Source organism: Chamaea fasciata, unplaced genomic scaffold (genome assembly GCF_029207755.1).
Source record: "Chamaea fasciata isolate MVZ Bird 193981 ecotype frontalis unplaced genomic scaffold, bChaFas1.0.hap1 SCAF_1, whole genome shotgun sequence".
Lineage (NCBI taxonomy): Eukaryota > Metazoa > Chordata > Aves > Passeriformes > Sylviidae > Chamaea > Chamaea fasciata.
The window spans coordinates 61,203,548-61,225,994 of NW_027094086.1; the positions used below are offsets into that span (position 1 = coordinate 61,203,548).

The 22,447-nt window shown below is 39.1% G+C and overlaps 1 protein-coding gene across 1 annotated transcript in view; it reads right to left on the minus strand.

Annotated features, from left to right (window-relative positions):
- Positions 1 to 2,077: 2,077 nt before the first annotated feature.
- The window catches only part of ERP44 (endoplasmic reticulum protein 44), a 47,959-nt gene continuing 27,589 nt past the window's right edge, over positions 2,078 to 22,447 (minus strand). The window contains exons 5-12 of the mRNA XM_066184788.1: positions 17,880 to 18,064; positions 17,330 to 17,445; positions 13,512 to 13,569; positions 12,082 to 12,198; positions 8,433 to 8,544; positions 7,828 to 7,969; positions 4,731 to 4,833; positions 2,078 to 2,665 (exon numbers count right to left, since the gene is read on the minus strand). Of these exons, the coding sequence (XP_066040885.1) occupies positions 2,564 to 2,665; positions 4,731 to 4,833; positions 7,828 to 7,969; positions 8,433 to 8,544; positions 12,082 to 12,198; positions 13,512 to 13,569; positions 17,330 to 17,445; positions 17,880 to 18,064 (935 nt within the window). The 3' untranslated portion in view covers positions 2,078 to 2,563. The remainder of the gene's footprint in view (positions 2,666 to 4,730; positions 4,834 to 7,827; positions 7,970 to 8,432; positions 8,545 to 12,081; positions 12,199 to 13,511; positions 13,570 to 17,329; positions 17,446 to 17,879; positions 18,065 to 22,447) is intronic.

Sequence of the window (22,447 nt, forward strand, 5' to 3'; positions counted from 1 at the left end):
TAAGAATCCTGTAATGTGTTTCTAAACACATACTCCAGCTATCAAAATATTTACATTGACTGAAATGAATACAGGTTCCTAAAATGTCACAGGCATCCAGGAACTCGTACACACACAGTATCTCAGAAATGGACTCAAGTTCAGTGGAAAACAGTTTGGAGTGGTTTTGTTCCCTAAGGGGATATGACTAGTATTTTTGACAACTTCTCCTGGAAAAGCTGTGAGAAATGTTACAGGGAGTGGGAAGCTGAGCACCAAATGGTTAAAACCACAGATGTGGATGATCAGCGTGAAGGGCTCAATCTGAAATAGAACTTGGATTTTGAGAAGCACTTGGCTCTCTCTAGGCAAATTCTCTGTAGCACCAGGTAAAAGCTCAAGTGCCCCTCAGCAGCAGAATGGGCAAGCCCAGCTCAGCTTTAGCTCTTCAACTTCCTGCCTACAAAGAGCAAAGGCACTCGAGCACTGGTGTACCTGGGTCAGTGGTCATCAACAACACAGAGAATCAGGTCCAACTCCAATGAATGCACACCAAAATTACTTGAGCCTGTAACTGTTAGATCTAACTGCCAGCCTAGCACTGGGATGCCAAAGGTCTGGGAACAAGTCCTTACCCTCAAAAGCAAACTTGGATTAAGGGATGGCAGAGGGGGTTCATCTCTTTCACTTTCTAGCTGAAAGCACCAGTGACTGGACTGCTGGGTGAATGATGATCATCTCTCTTCAGAATGAGAAATTTAGATGTCTTTCACCAAACATCAGTTATAAATCCCATTCCTCAAAGAATCCCAAGGAAAAAATAGGAACTGCAGAGGAGTAAGGTAAGAACTTTCAGGTATCATGTAAGACTTGAGTAAAATTTCAGGTGCCAGAACTCCTCCAGAAGTTGTATAACACAACCTGCATTTTACAAGTGTCAGCCTTAAAACCACACCAGGCTCACATCTTTTGATTCCATCTGGAAGGCAGTATGACCCAGCTGCCAAAAATGCTTGATTTGTGATGAGATGGAGAAGGGGACAGGAGATCTGGCTTTCAAGCATATTATGTGCACTCCAAAATGCAGATTCACAAAACCAACAAAAAAGTACAGCTGTAAACAAAGCTTTGCAATACCGTTTTAGCTCCCAACTCTGCAGCTGCTTAGTCAGCTGTAGCTTAGTGTAGTATCAGCAACTGTGCCCTCAGAAATACTTCCTACAAATCTGCTGTGCCTGGTGCTGCAGGGGCTTGAGTCAGGAGCCTATTGTGGGATCAACTTTTGCCACAGGTGCACAGGACCATGTAAGTCCTCTGTCACTAACAGCCAGTGGCATCGAGCTGAGAGGCAAAACAGTCCTGAGCAGTGACTGCACAGGTTGGGGTGCTTGCTTTCCTAAGTGAACCCAAATCCAGTGTTCAGCCTGTCCAGAGAACAAACTTGCTTCCAAGGACACTGAACCCTGAGGCCCAAGTCACAGACTTGCAGTCTGTGCAGTAGTTGCACTGTACAAATCCAGTATTGTTTCATCTCCAGCAAAACAGCACAAATCAACAGATACTCTGCCATCTCACAGTTTCTGTATGTTCACCTCACCCAGCAGCTTGAAGGTTCATGGAGAAAGCCCTTAACAGAAAGCCCACAAGGAAAAGTGGTAATTCCTTCTTCAGTGCAGAATTCAAAGACTACACAATGAGTAAGGCACAAGCCAGGCAAAAAGAGTAACAGAAAATTTGCAATGATTGCTTGAACAGTGTCTGCCAGGAAGGCAGGGACCCAGAAGGAAAAAAACCCCCAAATACCCAGAGACTAATGTAACATACATAGAGATAAAAATTTAGGACTGACAAACTCAGATGCCAGTCTAGTCCTAGTCCTCTCCGATTCTGAAAGGTTTTTAACATTCCTGTCCTTTTACCACAACCACATGGGCAGCGTAACAATCTTAGTTCCAGGAAATCGGTGCAGGTCAGTACAACCCCTTCATTCAAAATACAGCCATTAGCATCAGAACTTTTTCTCTCCTCACTTGGTATTGTAATATTCAGGATTGTTTAACTGCTTAGACATTTACAGCCAGTAAAGCACCACACGCGATTCTGTAAAACTTTAATTTATTCCCCTCCCAAGTATCCAGAATAGAAGACCCTCTTAAGTTGGAGAAAAATGTGACAAAGAAATAGATTACCAGGATAGCTGTTCACAGAAGAAGAAAAAGCACATTACTACCAAGATTACACAGAAAACAACCCAAAAGTCCTATTTAATGGGATAGTGCAAGTTAACAGCATGTCTCTGGCAAGGATACCTTCATTTGGATTATAAAAGTTTTACAGAGTTAGATCAAGAGTCTGGATGGGTCTCTGATATTTTACTATAGCATTAAGAATGTACTGTTTGAAAGATGCTGTACAGAATGACCCACCAAACAAATGTATTTACAAGCCTGGGGAGAAAAAAATTATTTTTCAGTTTATTCAAAATAAAAATACACATAGAATTATGAAAATATAGGTTTACTATTTCCACCACACGGAAGTCAATGCTGCTGTCTGAAAGGCTTGCAAGATTATTTCAAGTTTTTTAAAGTTCATCTTTTTCCCTCAATAAGGTGTACCTATGTTCACTGGGTGCCAGTTTCTGGAATGAGCTCTCTGGTGGGCTGCTTGCTAAATCCTGAATTGGCTGAAAAACAGAACAAACAGTAAAATTGTTTGTTAGACTAATAATCATTCATGTCCATTACATTAATTACTAGCATTATGGGAGTGCACAAATGTCCTGCATTCTCACAAATTGAGTTGGGGGTTTTTTTGGAAGGCATGTTCTGAGTCCCAAGTGGGTGGAACACAGACACATTAATTAAGCAGTTAAGGATATTCCTTTTGTAACATCTCAAGAGCAACAGCCATCACATGATGTACATGTCACGCAGAAGTCTTTCTGTACAAGTCACACGGAAGTGTTTCAAATGCACCCCACTGTGTATTTGCTCGAATCTACAACTTGCTTTGGGGGTACTCTAGTTTTATGTGTGTGCGTTTTATGAGATACACCAGGGCAAAAGTGACATCACTGAAAAAGTATTTTAGAATTACTTTTCCGTGGAAAATAAAACACCCCATACAAAAATAAGTGCAATTCAAGGGGCATAGGTGACCCACAACGGCAGCCTCCAGTTTAATTAAGGCCAGTATTTGTTTCCATTGCATCCTCATCTTCCACAAGATGGCAGGATGCCATACAGAGATGGGAACGTGAACATCCCAGGTTTTGTGTGCATTTTTCAAGGCAGAAATGAGGCAAGAGCAAGCCTGAAGCGCTGGGTCCTGTGCCTGTGCCCAGACCGGCAGGCAGCAGGATCCAGGAACTCCACAGGCTTCCTCCTTCCCTGGCCAAGCCTCCTCCTCAGGGCAAGTGCCTGGCCTGTGCCTCAGTCTCCAGCCCTTATTTTTGCCCCTCCTCCTGGTGACCTCAATTCTGGTTGCTCAATGAATTTCTGAGAAACACAGGGAACTACGAGTCAAACGAATTACTGCTGAGACAATTCAGCCCACGTGCTTTCACAGCCAGTCATGACAACACTCAACAGCAGTCATTCTGGCCAAGGCAAGCCCTCCAGGGCTTTCACACTTTTAAATCTTTTGAGCAGGGCAACAGGAGGCTGCATTCAATCGACTTAGTGCAGTGCCATCCTTAGCACATCCCACACATGAGCAGGAAAAGGAGCCTGTAGCTATAAATAGTTTCTGTTCCTCAGCCATGGAATGGCCCAAAGCTCTCCAAAACAGAGGCACCAGGGCTCCTCTGGGACCAAAGTGTCCCTTTGAGCCCTGGACAACACAATGTATACCTTGAAAGAAGTGTTTAAAAATGGTTCTTTCTTTGGAGGGTGCCCAAGGTAGTGAATGTTCCCTGACAGTTAAATTTGCACTTTTCAGTGGGACCCCAACCATGTGTGCTGAGTGGAGTATCAAGAAGGTACAAGGCTGATGAGCAGGGGGAATTGGGGATGGTCATGTCCTTTCTTGTCTGACACGGAGGTGCTTCTGACTTTTGTCTGGAGAAGGATCTAGTAGTTGTGTTCCTGAAGAGATCCCAGTAGTGACTTCCAGGCATGTAATTACACAACATGACAAGCTTTGAGCAGAACCATGAGGAAATCAAACTGACAAGTGCAGCCTGTGAGCACTGCTAATGCTGTTTGTCAACCACATTAACAAAAGCAGTAAGGCCTATTACTGCTCACCCATCCTTTCTTGATGCTCTAATAATTTGCCTCCTGCTTGCATTGGTAAATATATGAAACATTCAATCAATTGTTGTTTCCCCTTAGAAGCACCCTCTAGTAGTGTGCTGTGTGGGAAATAATGGAGCTATGATGGATTATCAGCTTTTGCATTGAAGTCACAGGAGAATCTAAAAGCAGCTCTATGAAGTCAGAACAGTCATCCCCCCCAGGAGTCCTGTTTCAGTGGAGAAATTAAATATTCTTATACTCTTCCCTTATTCAAGGCAAATAGGTACCATACTACCCCTAATGCCTGCTACCCCTAATACTCCCTGCCTTTACCCAAAGAAGGTTGAGGAGCCAAGAAAAGGTGGTATTGTTAGGCTTCTGTTAACAGATTTTTCTCTTTCAAAAGACAGAAGTTAAAAGTACAAATGTACTAGAAGGTACAGCTCTGACAAGGAGTAATAAAAGGTCTTTACTAAAGGGCCAAATGAAATGTATTTGCTGTAACCGTACCTGACCAGGTGCTACATCCGTTGGATCAGGGCCATGATGAAACTCTCTATGCAATTTTCCAGAATGCAAGTCTAGTACAAATTGCTTCAGTTTACCTGGAACTCTGGAACAAATTCAACAGAAACATCCACATGTTTATTACAAGTTAAGTCCAAACACAGGAGATTTAAAGTGCACTGCTTAGAGTAGCCAACTTCTGTTTATCTAGCACACTATGCCCACTTTTCGGTGATTAATAGAGGACAGGGAGCCACATGGTTTGCTAAGGTATCCCACCAGCTTCTTTTTCTTTCCACTGTCTCTTGAGAACACAGCAAGTATTTCATCTTTTCAATAACTCCCACAGAGCTGTACCAGCCAATAACTTCATTGTGAACTCCCTTCAGCTCCCCACTAACTGTAATGTAAGAGGGAACAGCAGGTTCCAAATGCACAGTTTACAGATACAAATGACACTTGGGGAGCTCTATTGACAAAACATCTTTGAAAGGCTCTCTACTGCCTCAGCAACTGCACATACACCACAGATAAGCACTAAGAGGATATCAATGTAAATCTAATCTGAGATCATCTACTGTCACCCACAGCAAACGTGCTAAACTACAGCATCCAGTTTTATTCGTGAAATGTCAGGTTGACTAAAAATCTCAAAGTGAGGAGTTTGTCTAGTAAGTATTAAAGATGAGATAAAAACCTATAGCGTGAGCACTACGCATGAAATCTAAAGCTAATGTGTAAACGTACACAGGTTTTGAAGGGAGTCTTTCATCAAACTAATTATTACATTTAGGAAAGAAGAAGAAAGTGTGATCAGACAAACTATCAGCAATATTTCAGATCATTAGAAAATTCTATGGATAAAATGCAGCAAATATTGATTCAGAGGGAGTCATTGCAGCAATGTCTGTAACCCTCCAGTTTTACACTAGTACTTTAAGGAGCCTCTTCCTATCCAGATAAGATCATGAATTAGTACCAATGGAGAAAAAGGGGTTCATTCCAGTCTGGTTATGAGGACAGCAGACTAACTGTCTGCTTTTCCTCGGGCTCCTGCCCTGTTCTAAGTCACGCACATTGCTGGAGACATTCAGACATTCTCCTCTCCCAATGCAGCAAGGGCACTTGGTGCCTGCAGCCTTGTGAAGCTCAGCCTGTTCTTGCTGAGAAGCTATAACCCATCTATTGGACACTCCCTGCTATCCTTTCCAGCCTGGAACAGCACGATGAATAGGGCCAGGTGGACAAGGATGAGGATAAAATAGTGATGGTCTCATTTGCCTGCCAAGTGCCTACTCTCCAAAAAGACAATGAACTCCCTGAAGAGAGAGGAAATTTTTGGTGGGCGAGCTCTGAAAGTGCCAAACCCTATTGGCTGGTGGCAGCACTGAGGTTACAAGAGGCAGCCTGGGGCCAGTTTCTAAGAGTCCAGAAGGTTACTGAAGTGGGAGATGAAAGTCTCAGAATTAAGATTTTACTTGTTATAAAAAAATAAAACCACCACACAAAACCACCCAAGAAACAACAAAAACAACCAAACCAAACATGCAAACCACAGATACACAAAAGATTATCTTCCCAGGAGCTCCAAGCTCTTCTTGTTCCCAAACTGTGTTTTGCTATTTCTAAGTATCAGATCAACCTCCGAGAGTAAGGTTGAGTAATTATTTATCATTAGGCAGCTGTCTACAATCCTGACATCTCTCTTTTAGCTTCATTTTTAAGTGACAACTGGTACACATCAAGCAAGTAGCTCTCATTATTCTGACAGTGTTTCACAGAAACTGAACATTTAAGAAACATAACATCAAAGTCTAAACTAACATCTCCACTACCTCTATACGAGATATTAATTTGTTTTAGGGCTGTTTAAAAAGTGACATAAAAAGTGGTTTTAAAATGCAAATATTCTGCTATTTTTTTGCTGGGATGTGTGGTGAATACAATCTTCCAAAGAAACAGAAACACAGGGAGAAAAACGGTCACTTATCAAGAATTTCAACATATATAGCTTCAGATATTTGAAAAGCACCCTTCAAGATACATCAGAGACAACATTTTATAGATAAGCCTGCGGGGAATTACAGAAAGAAGCTGAGTTTGAACTATCTTCCCAGATATCTCTTCCCAGAGATATTGACATATCTCAGGTAGAAAAATGTCTCCTGGAATAGCAGAATTAGACACGATATTACATTCACACTGCACGCTAAATCTGAGCTTTGAATCCTTGGTTTTGACAAAAATGAAATATCCAGCCTAAACATCTAACCAGGAGTTAGCAGCCAATGTTTGTGCAGCTGCCTCCTTTGAGACAGAGACTGGAGTTTAATACCCAGCCAGAAGACAAAGACAGAGCACCTGTCTCAGGCTGAAAGCCCCTGAAGAGAGCATTTACTCATCTTCATTCCTTGACTGATCCGTGCAAGACAAAACATCTGCTTCCAAGGCAGTGCACCATAAAGAGTCAGGCTGAGGTAATGAGGGTTACCACAGCAGTATTTCACCTCAGCACCCCGGTACTTTGCTGTCACGTATTTTATCCAGATAAACATGCCAGTGATTGGTCATTTTCCAAGCTGCACATGGAAAATTTCACAAACCCACACAACCACTTCTTTGCCAGCTTTCCAGGTGCAGACTAATGCAGGAAGGCTAGAATTGCACCGCAGGAAAAACCAAACTAGCAGGCTGGGAATTATTACATGCTGCATTTTACAATAATCCCTGAATAATACAGCACTTCACATTTCATGTAGTATTTTTAATCTCTTAAAGTTAAGATATCTAGATCACTACTAAAAACACCATGCCAGGCTCCAAATGCCTAACCATGATGGAAAATAGCAAAACTGTGAAAGAAAAGAAGACCAGCATCTAAGAACTGCGTACGAGATTCTTTTGTTGCATAAAATAATACAACTCCATTTAAACAATGACTTCACACAAGCTCATCTTGCTTTAAGGCTCTGACACTAAATCTCCCAGAGGCAGCCTCACCTATCCCAGATTTACTCATCTTCCTACCACAGTACTGATTAAAGTAAGAGCCTTTTCATTTGTTCTTCTCAAATTAAAATGCACCAAGAAGAATACTTACGACAAGTCACTGAAGTCTGGAAAGACATACATGTGCCTGAAGCTATCAATGGCAATGACAGGGCAGTCAGCTGGAGTCTTCTGAATGTGGAGGAGTGGATGCCTGAATTTGTCACAGTCAGCATGGAGGAAGTTTATTGTACCTTAACATTGTGAGCAGACAAAAACCCATGTTAGGATTTTTTTTATTATTATCACCTTGAAACCCACTTGAAACCATTTTCCTAAGTATTACAAATGGAGATATTAGATAGATACAACATGCAAAACCTGAAAATAGGTCTAAATAAACAACACCACCAAAATAACAGGTTTTCTGAAAGTGGCTTTTTTTCCATATTACAAACTGAAGCTTTGTTTAATGCCCTCTCAAAACACATTAAATCATTTAGACAAGAAGGATTTCAGAAAGTTACTTACTAATAAATTGTGCATCTATTTTAATAATTTCCAGAGGAGTTGGTCCTCACTGTCAAAAATGCATCAAGCCCTTCAGCCTCAAGAGCTTGAAAGCTACAATTCTGTTTGGCCTTTGCTTCCACTTCACTGAGTTGTCTGAAAAAAATTACACCAGTAAAACCAAGAAATAGTGGAATTATTACAAACCTTTTTCACCTATTAACTGCCGGGCAACCTCCTGTTGGAATTTCTCTAAGCTCTCCAAATCATCTTTCATGTGGAAAAGTATGAGAAAAGGAAGGCCTTCTTCTGTCAGTTCCTGCACAGAAAACAAGGGACAAATTAATTTTTTCCATTTCTTAAGGGCACCAAATTAAGTTATTCCAACAATTTTCAAATGCAGTGAGATCTGATCTCTACTTTAAAAACAAACAAAAGACCAAGACTGAAGATGTTAACTGCTGACCCTTCCTCTGAGATACCTCAGTGATACAGTTAACCATGTTTACTTCCTCTTCTCATACACAACAGATAAAGAATGAGAGCAAATCGTTATCAGCATTTTGGGAAGGGATACACTTTCACTGGACTACGTGTGCAAAAGAAATAATCAGATTCTGAGAAGCTCCAGAGAAACCACAGTAAGACCTGAGCACCATGGTGTTAAATGCTACAAAAGGCTGAGGGTGTGTTCTAGAACCTGGTTCTAGTTCATATAGTAAATCGGTGCTTTCTTAGCATAACACAGCAAGTGTCTTTGAATAACTCTATCCCTTCCTCACCAAAAAAGAGAAAAGCAGAAGCTAATGACACAGCCAGAGCAGTTATGATCAAGTACTGCTCTCCTGCCAGTAACTGTGTCTGACTGGTCATCCTTTGTTGGACAGGCAAACTTTAGTTCCTCACACAAATGTGTTCTTACAATGTCTTTTAAAGATCTCTGCCCACAGACAGAGAAATACAACATTGCCATGAATAGTTTATTCAGGATTTTTCTTTTACTCAAACACAAACAAAACTCAAACAGGCACTTGCTTGCTCCAAAAGTGATTTTTGTCAGCTCAGTTCACTACAGCCCGATTGAAGAAATAATCATTTATCATCTAAGAAATGCCTACAGTTGTCTATCTTCATTTGCACAACTGGTGTAACAATCAAGTGCTGCTATTGCTTTGATTCTAGCCTACATCAGCATAAAAACTGCTCTTAGAGAAAGCTAGTAGTAATTTGTTCTGCTCCCAAATAGAAACATTTCTTCAGATATCTTCAATTTGCAGTAAGTTGAAGGAAAGGCTTTCCCTATCAGTAGGCAGCCAGTTACACAGGTACATTACATGGTTCTTGTTCTCCATTCAACCAAGTCCATCAGGTAAGTTGAAGCATGGTCTTTTAAACAGAAGACTGCAGAGATCCTCATAATTTCAGTGCTCTTGAAATCCACGCTTCCCAATTCACCCCTAAAACAATGACTAATCATATTTGCTCATTCTCATTTTTACACACACAAATTCAGCTGGGTCTCAGCCTCCTCTCCTACTACAGGATGGGAAAAAGTCTGTTTTGTACCACTACAATTATGGCGCCATTTCCCCACTCACTTCAGCAGGGCTTGGTATTCTGGCTCTAAGGTCTTCTCTTGCTTGCAAGCAGCTAAAATTAGAACTTCAGCAAGTTCCATTCACGAGATCAATTCATCTCCAAACAGGCTGTAAGAACAGCTATTTTACTAATTTTAGCCCTTCTATAAGGTACCTCCCTTTGTTTCCTGTGCTATTCCAGCTTTCATATCACATCTCACTGACCAGGCAGGACAAGTGGAAGCTTCCTCAAAAGCTACTGCTGTTTTTGGCACTAAGAAAATCCAAAGGCTTTCCATTAGATCTCGGCTTCCCACATCACTTCTCCGCAGCTTTGAGAAACTTCTTACTGCTTCAAAACCTCACAGCTCAGCTCCACCATTGGACCACACAGGTTCACTGCCTTCACTGAATACATATCTGAATGATATCCTGATCCCAGTAGCCTTTGGGATATTGGTCAAGCACAGGAACTGTCTCGAATGGGCAGTCTCCTGGAGCAGAAGGAGCCTGCTTCAGAGCTCAGTTACTGTGTGTTTTAAGTGTATTCCAGTGCCATCAATACAGTTCAACAGTCACAGCACTTCATATTTTTATCCTGTAATATTGTGCAGTATGAACAATAAGAGCCCATTTAAATAATTGTACAATCTTAGCATGCAGAAATATCTCGATTTTGGCATGTTAAAATTTGTTTGGGTACCAGCAGCACTGAAATTTTTAACCAAACTTTGCCAGGCAAAATGTCACACTGCAATTGTAACTATCTCCCTAAGCAAACAGAAATCAAGGGTTAAGGGAACAACCAGAGAAACCACAACGGAATGTGGTACAAGCTGACAGTGATGAACCTTGGCTTCCAAGGCTCAGAATCCTGTTTCACCATGGGAAAAGTACACTGAAAATCTACCACACACTTCTAAAGATGTTATCATGTGGCATCCTTTACATATTGAGTTGCAAAAGAAGACTAAAGATTTGTTACCTACCAAAACTCTCCAATAAAAGCTGGCAGGATTGACTAGAAAACAGTCACTAAAAATGGCTTAAGTAAAACCACCCTGTCCCCTCCCTCTGCCATGAAATCTGAAGTGCTGCATGTGCCCAGAACAGCAGATTCAGGACAAAAAGAATTAAGTGTGCAAACTGCAAATGAATCACATGACTGATTCTCTGGTTTCTCATCCAGTATGGACAACATACTGTAATTTGTGACAAACCTTGGCAGATTTTCTAACAGATTCTGTACCTATGTACAAATACTCCTTTTGAGATGCTACAAACTTGGTAATTTTCTAAGGACTTTTTTCCTGTTGTTTATTTTACAAAGAACAAAATAAAATACGGAGTTGGAAATGGACAAAAGAAAACAAAAAAAGCCTTGAAAGAAATAATGATGATAAGAAAAGATGTTTAAAAACAAACTCCCCAATTCCACCTGACAAGTTGCAGCCAAAAGAAGAAAAGCACGGGAAACAACACATGAAACAAAAAAGATTAAGGTGCCAGTGCTTTAACACAGAGTGTAAATAAAAACCGCACATAGTTTTCATTATCCTTCCCAGAAGATTCTATGGCCAGCCACCATTTAATGTGCTTATTTATTAGATAATGCTTTGGAAGTGGTTAATACAGTAATATTTTTCTACCACTCACATTAACATCAGTGGGAGGGAGCTGGGGCTGTTTGGCCTGGAGAAAAGGAGGCTCAGGAAGGACTTCATCATGCTCTACAACTGCCTGAAAGGAGAGTGTAGCCAGGTGGGGGGTGGTCTCTTCTCCCAGGTAACAAGTGACAGAAGAGGAAATGGCCTCAAGTTGCACCAGGATGGGTTTAGATTGGATATTGAGAAAGATTTCTTCACTGAAAGAGCTGTGAAGCACCGGAACAGGCTGCTCAGGGAAGTGGTAGAATCACGATCCCTGGATGTGCTTAAAAAAACCTGTGGATGTGGCACCTGGGGACAAGGTTTAGTGTTGAGCATAGTGGTGCTGGGTTAACTGCTGGACTCAATGGTCTTAGAGGTCTTTTCCATCCTTAATAGTTCTGTAATTGTAACTTCTTACTTTGGTAGTGTATGAAACTACTACAGATCTGCCTCCAGTGAATTTCAAGAGTAACCAAAAAGCTCCTAAAGAATGAAAAGACATTATCTGACAGCCATTTTCTGCCTAAAACAAAACACACAAAATCCTTTGATGTGGATGAAGGATCTTGAAAGACACATTTTGGTTTTAAGAAAGAAACTCCAAAAGTAGAATAGTAGCAAAAGTCTTACCTCCCCATTTTCAAATGTGATTTCTCGAACTAGTGGTACACATTTATCTTGTGTCCATGCATAAATCAAATCAAAATTGGTTAGTGAACCTAAATACACCATATCTGGAGCATTTTCCTGTTGAAAAGAAAAATACAGTAGGATGTGAAACAGTAAAAATCACATTGCTACCTATTCAACATAAAATAACAATACTCATATAAATATTGAAAACAAATCTTATACCAATATTCAACCTTGTGCATGCAAGATTTCTATTAACTATATGATAAAAATACAAATGGAAAATAAATATTACATATGATAATTTATGTGGTCAACCCCATTTTATAAGATAATTTATTAAAAATGGGAGATACTTTGTTTCCAAATTAGGGTTGCTTCAAGTAAGGGCTATTTAGATTTCTGCTAGGCTGAGAAATAATATCTCCAGACCTAAACTAAATGCAGATAGTGAGCTGCTTCATGTTGATAGTTACAAAGACTCATCAAAATCCCTCCCAATGTCCTACAGGACTTGGAACTGGTATTTTTCATTTGCTTTGCCAAAGAGATATGAATAAATAATAATTTTCCTTTATTTGCTAGTAGTTTTAACTTGTAATTCAGCGCTAGCATCCTTTAATTTAATTACCATTTTGGTTAACGTGAAGTGAAGCATGACTTCGCAAGCTGTGGCCATGATTAAGCACACCTTAATTCAGAAGTGCCATATAAACTAGGTAACTTAATAAATTCTCTTGTTGGAAAAAAATAAAAATGCTTTGAAACTCCCATCCCCCTCAGGTCTATTTGCATCTATTTCCTCTTTTGTAAGCAGCTCTTTTCATACAGTAAATATGAGAAAGGAGCAGATTTTTAGATAGTATGTCTATATAAAGCAATTCTTGCAGATTTTCTTCTGTATTGAATTTTTATTCCAGTAAAACTATGTTCATGAGAGTTTGTTAACCCACAGTTATTTTTTTTCTTTTTTTTTTAATTAACAGAAGAGCTCTTAATCCTTGTGGATCAAGGCATACAAGACAGTCAAGTAATAGCCAGAAAAATACACAGTAATTGTCACTTGCTTTGAAAAACATGAAGTGTACCAGCTTCAGAGATTTGAAAGAGTTCTACAGAACATACAGTATCGATGCACATGATGTGTTAACTGTGTTTCTCAGGAAAAAAAAGATTAATTTTTGTGACATGGATATTTCAAATGATAGATTTAGGTTCTGTGTATGAACTGTTAACATGTGAGACTAATCTTTTTCACTGACTCAGGAACACTAATTTCTATGATCCTATTCCTCACACTGTGATGTGATGAAATAAAACTAAGATCTGAGCTGCAGTAACATACTAAATGATCTGAATACAGTCTCCATTTCTTTGTATTCACATATAATCACAACAATCAAAATAAAATACATAATTACACTTACCCCTGGTGGCTTGTAGATTACATTGTCTCCGCTAAATCTCTCTGCTTTTGAAATAGCCCTACAACAAACCAACCAGTAAGCATGTCTTGGTACAGACAAATAAAATAACTGAGATACCAAATTCATATTATAATTTGCTATCCTTTCCTTACTTCTTTTTTTTCTCCCCCTTCACAAATTGAGAATTAAAATCCTTCATTTTTAAAGTAAACTGCAAAGCAACTCCATAGAAACTTGGCCTGCCTGGATAAGAGGGCATTAAGGGAGTCAGCAAGATGCATCCCTTTGGTCATCTAGATGATGACTAAAGGCATCAAAGTGACAAGTAATAAATGCCAGGACAATTTTGGGTGTAAAGACCATCAGAGAATAAAAAAAAGAATCTTGAAGGAGCAAAGAGAACGGTGGATTCTTGTTTGTATTTACTCTTCCTGTTCCACGGTTTACACTAATTTACATCTCCTCTACCCTGACAGAGAAGGGCTTTGAGGTGTTCAACAGGCACAAGCAATGAAAAAATGGATGGCAAGTGAGCCCCCACTGTCCATTTTACCCTTGGAACACATCTAGAGAGAAAACACAGCATGCAGCTTCTGGCCACTGATGATATAACACGTGTGTACCTCTAAGACATACAGTTCCTCCTTGGTATTCAGCTTACTATCTCACTTTGGTAAGTTCCTCTCTTACCCTTAGAAGATTTTACCCCAAATCACAGCAAAGTGCCTGAAAGCTGCTAGTTTGTACCCCAAAATTATCATCTCTTATTCAAGTAAATTGTAACAGCTGTGCATCCAATGGAGGGGACAGAAAAGAAAGAGAAGTTAAATTATCTGAATTTACCTCACTGCAAGATAAGCTACAGCTTCCAGGGGTCTGAACAATTTAGAGTCCCAAGAAAAATACAGACATCATAAGGCTTAACTCAAAGTACCTATGTTTTATTGATTTCTTTTGATTCACTTATCCTTTTCTTATCACATGTAAAAAAGGTACCTTGCAGAGTTTTGTTACACCACCATTATTTGCATCAGTTTAGAGGTGTGTATTTTAAAACGCATTTTTGTATTCCCAACATGACTCTCCCCATAATCTGAAATGAGGCTTCCTAGTGACAATCATCACTGAGGTAAACCATTTGCATCCCAGATAAGCCTTCATGTAATAAGAAAGTGAAGCCATAGAAGCCACCTGCCCAATCACTGCTAGCTAATCTGATGATAATCTATAATGAAATATATGCTCTAGGGTAACCCTGTGGTAGAACCCAAAATGTCCTCTTCTGTGTTCTTCCACTCCAGTAGCTGCAGCTATGACTGACTTTTTTTTTTTTTTTTTTTTCAGTTAACTCAAATAAAGTCGGGACATGATGTGAAAATCCCAAATGCCTGAAGATATACCTTTTTAAAACAACTACTAAAATGGAAACACTTCAGTTGGCTTTTTTTTTGAAGCAGTAATGCACAAGGTGAATCACTGGAAAGCACACAATCCTCCCCTGCCATATTTACTTGCTAATATAAAATTAAAACAGTTCCTAGATTTATCACTTTCATCCATGAATTACTTTTAGGTCATCATAGCCTTTTAAGATAAAGGTATTTTTGGCTTTTTTTTTTCCTGTTCAACATTCTCTCCCATGTTTACAAACATTACAGATTCATTCCTCCCTACTTCTAAAATCTCCCTCTAACAATTTCCTCATCAGATTCTTCATCTATCTCCTCCTGATTACAAGTCTTCTTTCAATAATCTTGTTCTGTGGTCACTTCAGATCTTAATAGAACTGTAAGGACCAGTTCATTTAAGAATAGTTTTAAGCATCAAAATCATCTGCAACTAAATACTATTAACAGTGTTTTAAAATAAGCTATTGCAATCACCTAAAGCCAGAAAATTTTTGGCATAATGGGACAGTTCTGCCTTGACAGAAGTTAGTCAAGCAACTGCGTTTCTCCTGTCAAACTGACTGTTTATTTTAGCTTAAGAAAAATTTGAACATGACAACTCATGTAACCTCCTCAAATCATGTAGCTATTGAACTCTGTCCATAGCAAAACCAAAATCCTTTCCAGGGGCTGTTGGGATGCTCAGTCAGAAGAGTTCAGCTGATCAATGCCAGCTCCCCATGAAGAATTTTGCTATATATAATCTGAATAAAAACCACTGATCTGTAGCTAGCATCTCCCTTGGAACTCTTTTCACGTACAATTTTTTAGGACGCTGAAGAGCCTCAGCTAGTGAGAGATGAAAACATTTAGCTCCCAAGGTTGCAGTTGGGAAGGCTGTACTTCAAAACACTAACAGTTCCAGGCTAGAATGGGAACGGGAGATAAGAATAATGATTAACCTGCTGTGCAATCTGTATTTACACAGGCAGGTTATGAATAATCAAACTCTGATCCATTCCACTACAGCTGCTTATTGCTTATATCTGAACAAAAAATAAAAATAAACCCCTATAGTACCTACTTCAAGAACAGTGCCCAACAACCAACTGCTAACACTGAGTGGTGAGAAACCACTTCTCATTATATGCAATTAGCAAACAGCAAACCAAAGATGAACAGACTCAAAAAGCAGAAGAGTGAATGTCAAAAGTAGTGCTTTCTTACTAAAACTTTTTTAAAGTTATGTCTGAAAAGACTGAGAAGTTGAATGAGGGGCAAAAATTCTAACAGCAACTCAGACTGGCTGTGCTGAGAACAGGGATGGATGCACCCATCGGAAAAGACTTGAGGCACTCACTGACAGACTGACACACCACAGGTTTACACATCATGGCCAGGGCTGCTTGCACAGTCACAGCACACCTAACTGGGCACCGAAGGAAGGGAAAGCCACATGCACTCCTGCACTTTGCAAACACCCTCCCCCCTCCCCCAGACTGTTTTTAGACACATATTGGAAGAGGCATCAGTGACTGACAACAGGTTTTGTTCAAACAGATGAAACATTTTCTGCCTTGATACATCCTCTCAGTTTCTCTGCTATTCTCCACTACATCCAATTAAAAAAACTCCTGAAGCAACTCTGTGCAGCATAAAATCTAGCATAACCCATGCAAATTCCTGATTTGGCTACTGTGGGTAGACCGGAAACCACTACGATCACATTAATGCCCAATCACTTCAAATTGGGCAGTGCTGGGACATTAAACACTGCAGAACGAATCTAGATTTTTATTTTATTATGCAACTTGAAAATTGAAGTACTCCCAATATTTTGAAATATTACTGTAAATCTGCACAAGGAGAAATCTGAATTCCTACAGGCTTTTCTAGATTTACACTGTGTAGCTCACCAATGCAATTTTCTTTCTAAGCTATTACACTGTGCAGTGACATAAAACTTGCATGAAAAAGGCCCAGGCACAGAAATTAAGTATTTTGGAACAAGGTCTGCTTCCTTAACACCAAGAGGAAATGAGCAAGCAACTACATTCCTTACAGAGAAGAGAAGAAAAAAAAAAAGAAAAAAAAAAGGAAAGAATGAGAAAAACCCCTTCCCTTTAACAATGCAGGTTTTTTTACCATTCCCCACCCAAACCTCCTCAGTTACATTTAAACTAAACTGACAAAGAATGGTAAAAAAAAAAAAAAAGGAAGCAAAAAACAAAAGTTGAATTTCACAGCAAACATTAAGGCTAGGAAGAGTTTTGTCCTTCTATCTCCTCAGTGTATTTATCTATTAAGGTTTAGTGTCTTCAGTTATGCCACATTGAAAATAATAAAGAAGTCTATTTAATTAAATTATATAGACCTCATTAACAGAAATTCAATAATGAAGTCACGAAATCAAGAAATTTCAAAACTTACCCAAAGGCAGAGAGGAACACACAATCATCATGCAAAATATTCGCTACTCTTTCAAAGGTTCTGTAATTATCAGAGTCCTTTTGCTCAAAGTACCCAATAATATTTCTTCTGCTGCGCTGTAAAAACAAAGGTTGAATTATAACTTCCATCAAATTATCAAAAACTGTCATTACTCCCTACAGATATTAAATACAGAGATGCCATTCATTCAACAGTCAGTAAATGCAGATTTATTTCTTTATTTAAATGCAGAATTATTTCTTTTTTGCCTTTTCAATATTCAGAAGAATCTTTGGGAGTATTTTTTTGGTGAGGAATATTAAAAGTATCTTGTCAAATACAACACATGATTCTTTTCAAATTTTTAAAAGCAAGATAAATTAGGTAGTAGTGGAGTGAATGCAGCTCAAAGTGACTACAGTGGACTAATTTGTAATACTGCAAGTGACCCAGGTTTCCACTCAGTTTAAAAAACCAGAAGGCACTGAACATTCCAGAGTTCAACACTGAGAAAAAAAATCCAGAGAAGGAATAAAATTGAAACACTTACATCAAGAGAACTAATTTCTTCCAAATCCTGGACCTCTCGAATAGGGTTACTTTTCTGCTGCCTGATGTAATCTGCTATTGCTGTCACAGATCTCTGGCCCCTGTATTCCCTCTTCATCATCATGCCATTCCGGAAGAGTTTCAGAGTTGGGTATTTGCTTATCCTGTACCTCTGAGCTATATCAGCTAAAAAGAAATTAAGAAAATTAAGGCAAAGCCCTACAACTACAGAAATACAAGGAACATGGTTTCTTATGCATGTATAAATCTGCCTGTATGTGGAATCTCTAAACCAGCAGTTCTTTAAGCAACAAGAAGACAAAAAACAAAAAAACAACAAAAAAACCCAAACAAACAAACAAACAAAAAAAAAAAAACAAAAACAAAACAAAACAAAAAAAAACCAAAAAAACCCTAACCAAAACCAAAAAAAAACCCAGAAACACCTCCCCCCCAAAACAAAACCACTAAAACACTTCACACTTATTTTCTTCCCATGTACTGATCTTCATAAAGAAAAATAATTACCAAAATTTGCACTAAGCAAAGACTCAACTTGGTCGTGTATACTCATTTAGTACACTTTCAAAAACAACTAGGAAGGCAAATTTAAGACCATAGCAAGCACATGAGAATCTTCAAAGCTTGCCAATCTCAGTTAATAAAATAAATCATCTCCTATTTTTCTTCAAACTTATGATTTTCATCTCAGTTGCAATGCTGGAAATGTAACTGCCATGTCTAAAATGTTTGAGAATGGAAACCTTGTGCAAAGTATTTTTTGAAGGCTGTGAAGGCCACAAGACTGCTGTTACAGTTCTGAGATGTTCAGGTTTTGAACAAACACAAAATTCCAGGTTTCCAAATTAAGGCAAACGCCTCTCTGGTCAGCCAGTATCATCATTCCCTTCAAGACAGGTCTTCATTCACATTAATACATGCAGTCCAGTCTTTTTCTAGACTTGGTAGACAAAGTAACACATATTGGCATTAATCTAGGACAAGAGCACTAGCTCTTTTCCTCTTTATGTAGCAGGTCAGTTATTTATTTATTCACAAGACTTACAAATGTAAAAGAATAAGAAAGAGGCTTTACAGGAAAATTAAAAGAGCCGCAAAGAAGAAAGCTAAGCAGAAGCAATACAGTCCAGTTTACCACACACGTGCATCCGGTGTCCCCTAACTTCAACCACTACTAAGGCACTAATGTGGTTCTTCACTGCGCCCCACCAGAGTTCTTACTATGCCCCTTTGTCCCTCTTCCACTTTGCTAAATCACTGGGACACAGAAAATTGCAACAGGAATTGCAGCTAGTTCCCAGTCACACACTGATGGGGAAGCTTACACATAACCAGCAAGTGATTCATGGCACACTGAGCAGGATCCAGCTGCCTTGAGTTTTTACAGCAACCATTGCTATGGTGTAGAAACTGGGTTTGTGCATCTCCAGTATTCAGCAACTGCTTTAATTAAAGTTTTTAATAGCTTTGAATGCTCTTCCCCCTTTCAGATGTGGCTGAAGTCTAGCAAAGAACTTCACAATTTTATGAGGAACTGAAGAAATGAGCTAACCAGATATACTTTGGGTTCTTAGGAAAACAAGAATAAAAACAAACAATAGAGACAAAGTATGTAATGTCAGATAGATTTCCACAAGCACTTTCCTTTGGCTTTTGCTTTGCTTAATTATTCCCTCCTGTTCACTCCTCCTCTGGAAGTAAATCTAGAAAATATAAAATCTCAGACCCTGTGAAAACTGTTTTTCTTCTTTTACAGAGTGGGATGCAGTTTACCTATACCTCTGGACCTAAACTCAACTAAATGTCCCCTAAACATGCCCATCTTCCCTGAGCTTCTTAACTGTTTGAGGAGACTCACCACGCTTTCCCTTCTTTTCTCTCTTAAGGAAAGACAGAGGTGGTGAGTTCAGCAGACTGATTTATCCTTTGGAGACACAGAAGTTTCATTCAGTCCACAGAGAGAGGAAGGCATTGCAAGTGTGGCCTGTACACATCCTTACTCTTCATGGACTCCTTACAAGTCACAGGGTTCCCCCCGGGTGACCTGGATTAGCCCACAGCAGGAAGGCAACCCAATAGGCTCCAAGAGCATGTGGCACAGTACTGAATGATGTGAGAACAAATCCACTCTGATGAAAATGTCCCTTCTCAGTTATATTCTTACCACAAAGCAAATTTGCTTTCTATCTTACACTTACTCTTTTTTAAGGAGAATGGAGAAGTCTGAATTCCATGCTGCCTGAAGAACTCTCAGTGAAACCATCAGAAAATTCAACTGTTGCTAGAACAATACTAATCCTACTTGCAGCTTTAGTTACTGAAAACAGTCTCTTTACCAGTTGCACAGCTTAGATGAGTCTGAGAAGTGAAAACAAAATGTGCACAGCAAAGGAATAAGAACCAGGTCTACTCCACAAAAATGTTCTCTAACATCTCCCAAGTAAACTTAAAAGCTTCACCAGCTTAGCCCAGTTCCTAAAAAAATCTGCATCACTATAAAATAGCACAGAATTCAGCCTATCAATTTTGACTAAGAGGCCTTGACTTGTTTCCTAAATAACCCAGAAGTGCATTTCTTAATGCACTAATTACAGTTAAAATTAAGGTAAAACATTTTATGTCCTCAGTGAAGAGTACTTTTATTTCAAATTAATACAAATTTCTCCAGGGAAGATGCCAATATATTCAACATTAATGAACATCAGATTAATAATGTTTTCTTCCTTAAAACTCTAGCACATTTTAGTTAAAGTACCTTAGAGCTGCCTGCAAGAAGGTGGCAAGTACAGCAGGGGAGGAATTACTTTATATTTGCCTGGTAGAAGACAAACAACATCTGCAAGCCAGGCATTTGCTGCCCTTCTCCCCTGCTGACAGAAGGACCTTTGGTCTGAGTACATGAGTCGATCCAACCTTGACCAGGGTCTGACCAGGGACAAGGAACACATGTCAAGGTTTCACAGAAACACATTGAGATTAACAACTCCCCCTGTTACAGAACTGCACAGCAAGAGAACACCAAACCCCACACTTTTTTGTCTCACAACATGGACTTTTCCCTCACATTATTTCCACAGCTATAGGAGGATGCAAGGGTTGAAGAATGGGCATTCAGGGGGTCATGCAGATTCTCCAAGATGGAAATTGCAGTACCTAAGGATGTGGATCTTCATCAAGGCCTGAAGTTGTGTAAAAAAATTAATGGTAATAAATGCCCACTGTCTTAAGCTGAATTCAAACATTATTTCATAAGTCAGTACTTGCATGATCTTTACAAATTACATTGAGATTCCATGAAAGCTGGTATTTGAACTAACACAGAGAAATGACACTCCTACACAAGTAAGTATTTGAAAATCATCTTTTTACAAAAAATAAAATGCAAGTACATGAAAAATTGTTTGAATTAATTCAAAAGTCAAATAGTGTAAACCTTAAATGCTTCATTAAGCCCTGGCGTTTGATACAGGTAGAGTTAGCATAAGCAGTGCAACTACAAAATTATATTCCTTTTAAAATTGGAAATACACAATGCAAATACATGGAATATTGTTTGAGCTCATTCACAGATTGCATTAGTTATAGTAAATCATAAATCAAATTTAAAAATATTTCCTGACATTCCCACTGCCCATTTTCTGATGAAATGAGGTATTTGAAACAGGCAAGGGCAACCTACCTAAAAAAAAACCCATCTCCCAAATACAGTTTTATGACTTTTTATTTTCTTCAAATATGAAGGTACCTAGAAGGAATAAACCTTGTGTTTATATTTTTCTGAATTAATCATTAAATCACAAATCTAGTGCTTGTGCTACCAGAATAGTTTCACATTAGTTATGATAGGAAGCTACTGACATACTTGATCATCTTTTCTTCTACAAATCAGAAACTTTGAGCACAGCATGACTGTTGAATTCAGATGATTCTCTCCTCCCCATTTTGCACATTTACCTCTTGACATGCAACAATTTCCAAACTGCCCAGACGTTTTCCCACTATTCTTTCTGTCAACTCCAACAAGAATATCTTACAGCCACCCAGTTCTCTTCAGAGATGCACTGTATTGATTGATACTTCTCTGTCTAACAACAGGGGAAGAGACAGCAGCTCTTGTTTTGAAACAAACTTTTATGTGAAAGCTGATATTTACACTCATGTTTTCCAAGACAGTCACCCTTGTCACCTCCTGAGCAAGATCCTCTAAGAAAGCAGGCTTTGTGAGCTATCATTTGTGATCCATATCTTTATCATATCTCTTGTACTGTCAGCCATTTCTCCATTGTCAGAGCATCAGGTGTTCCTCTATTCAAAGGAATGCCAAAGCCCAATTTTGGGGTGTGTCAGGCTCTTTTCATGGTGTGTACACACATTACCCAAGCTACAGCTTCAAGCAAGCACACAGTCAGCGATTTGTTTCCCAGAATGCTTCAGACTCCACTATTCTAGGTTAACACCACAACACACTATCTAAAGTTCAGCTAGCTAGGTATCAGATCAAGTCACCAAGAACCTCAATCCCACTGCCCCCAAGTTGAAATGCACAAT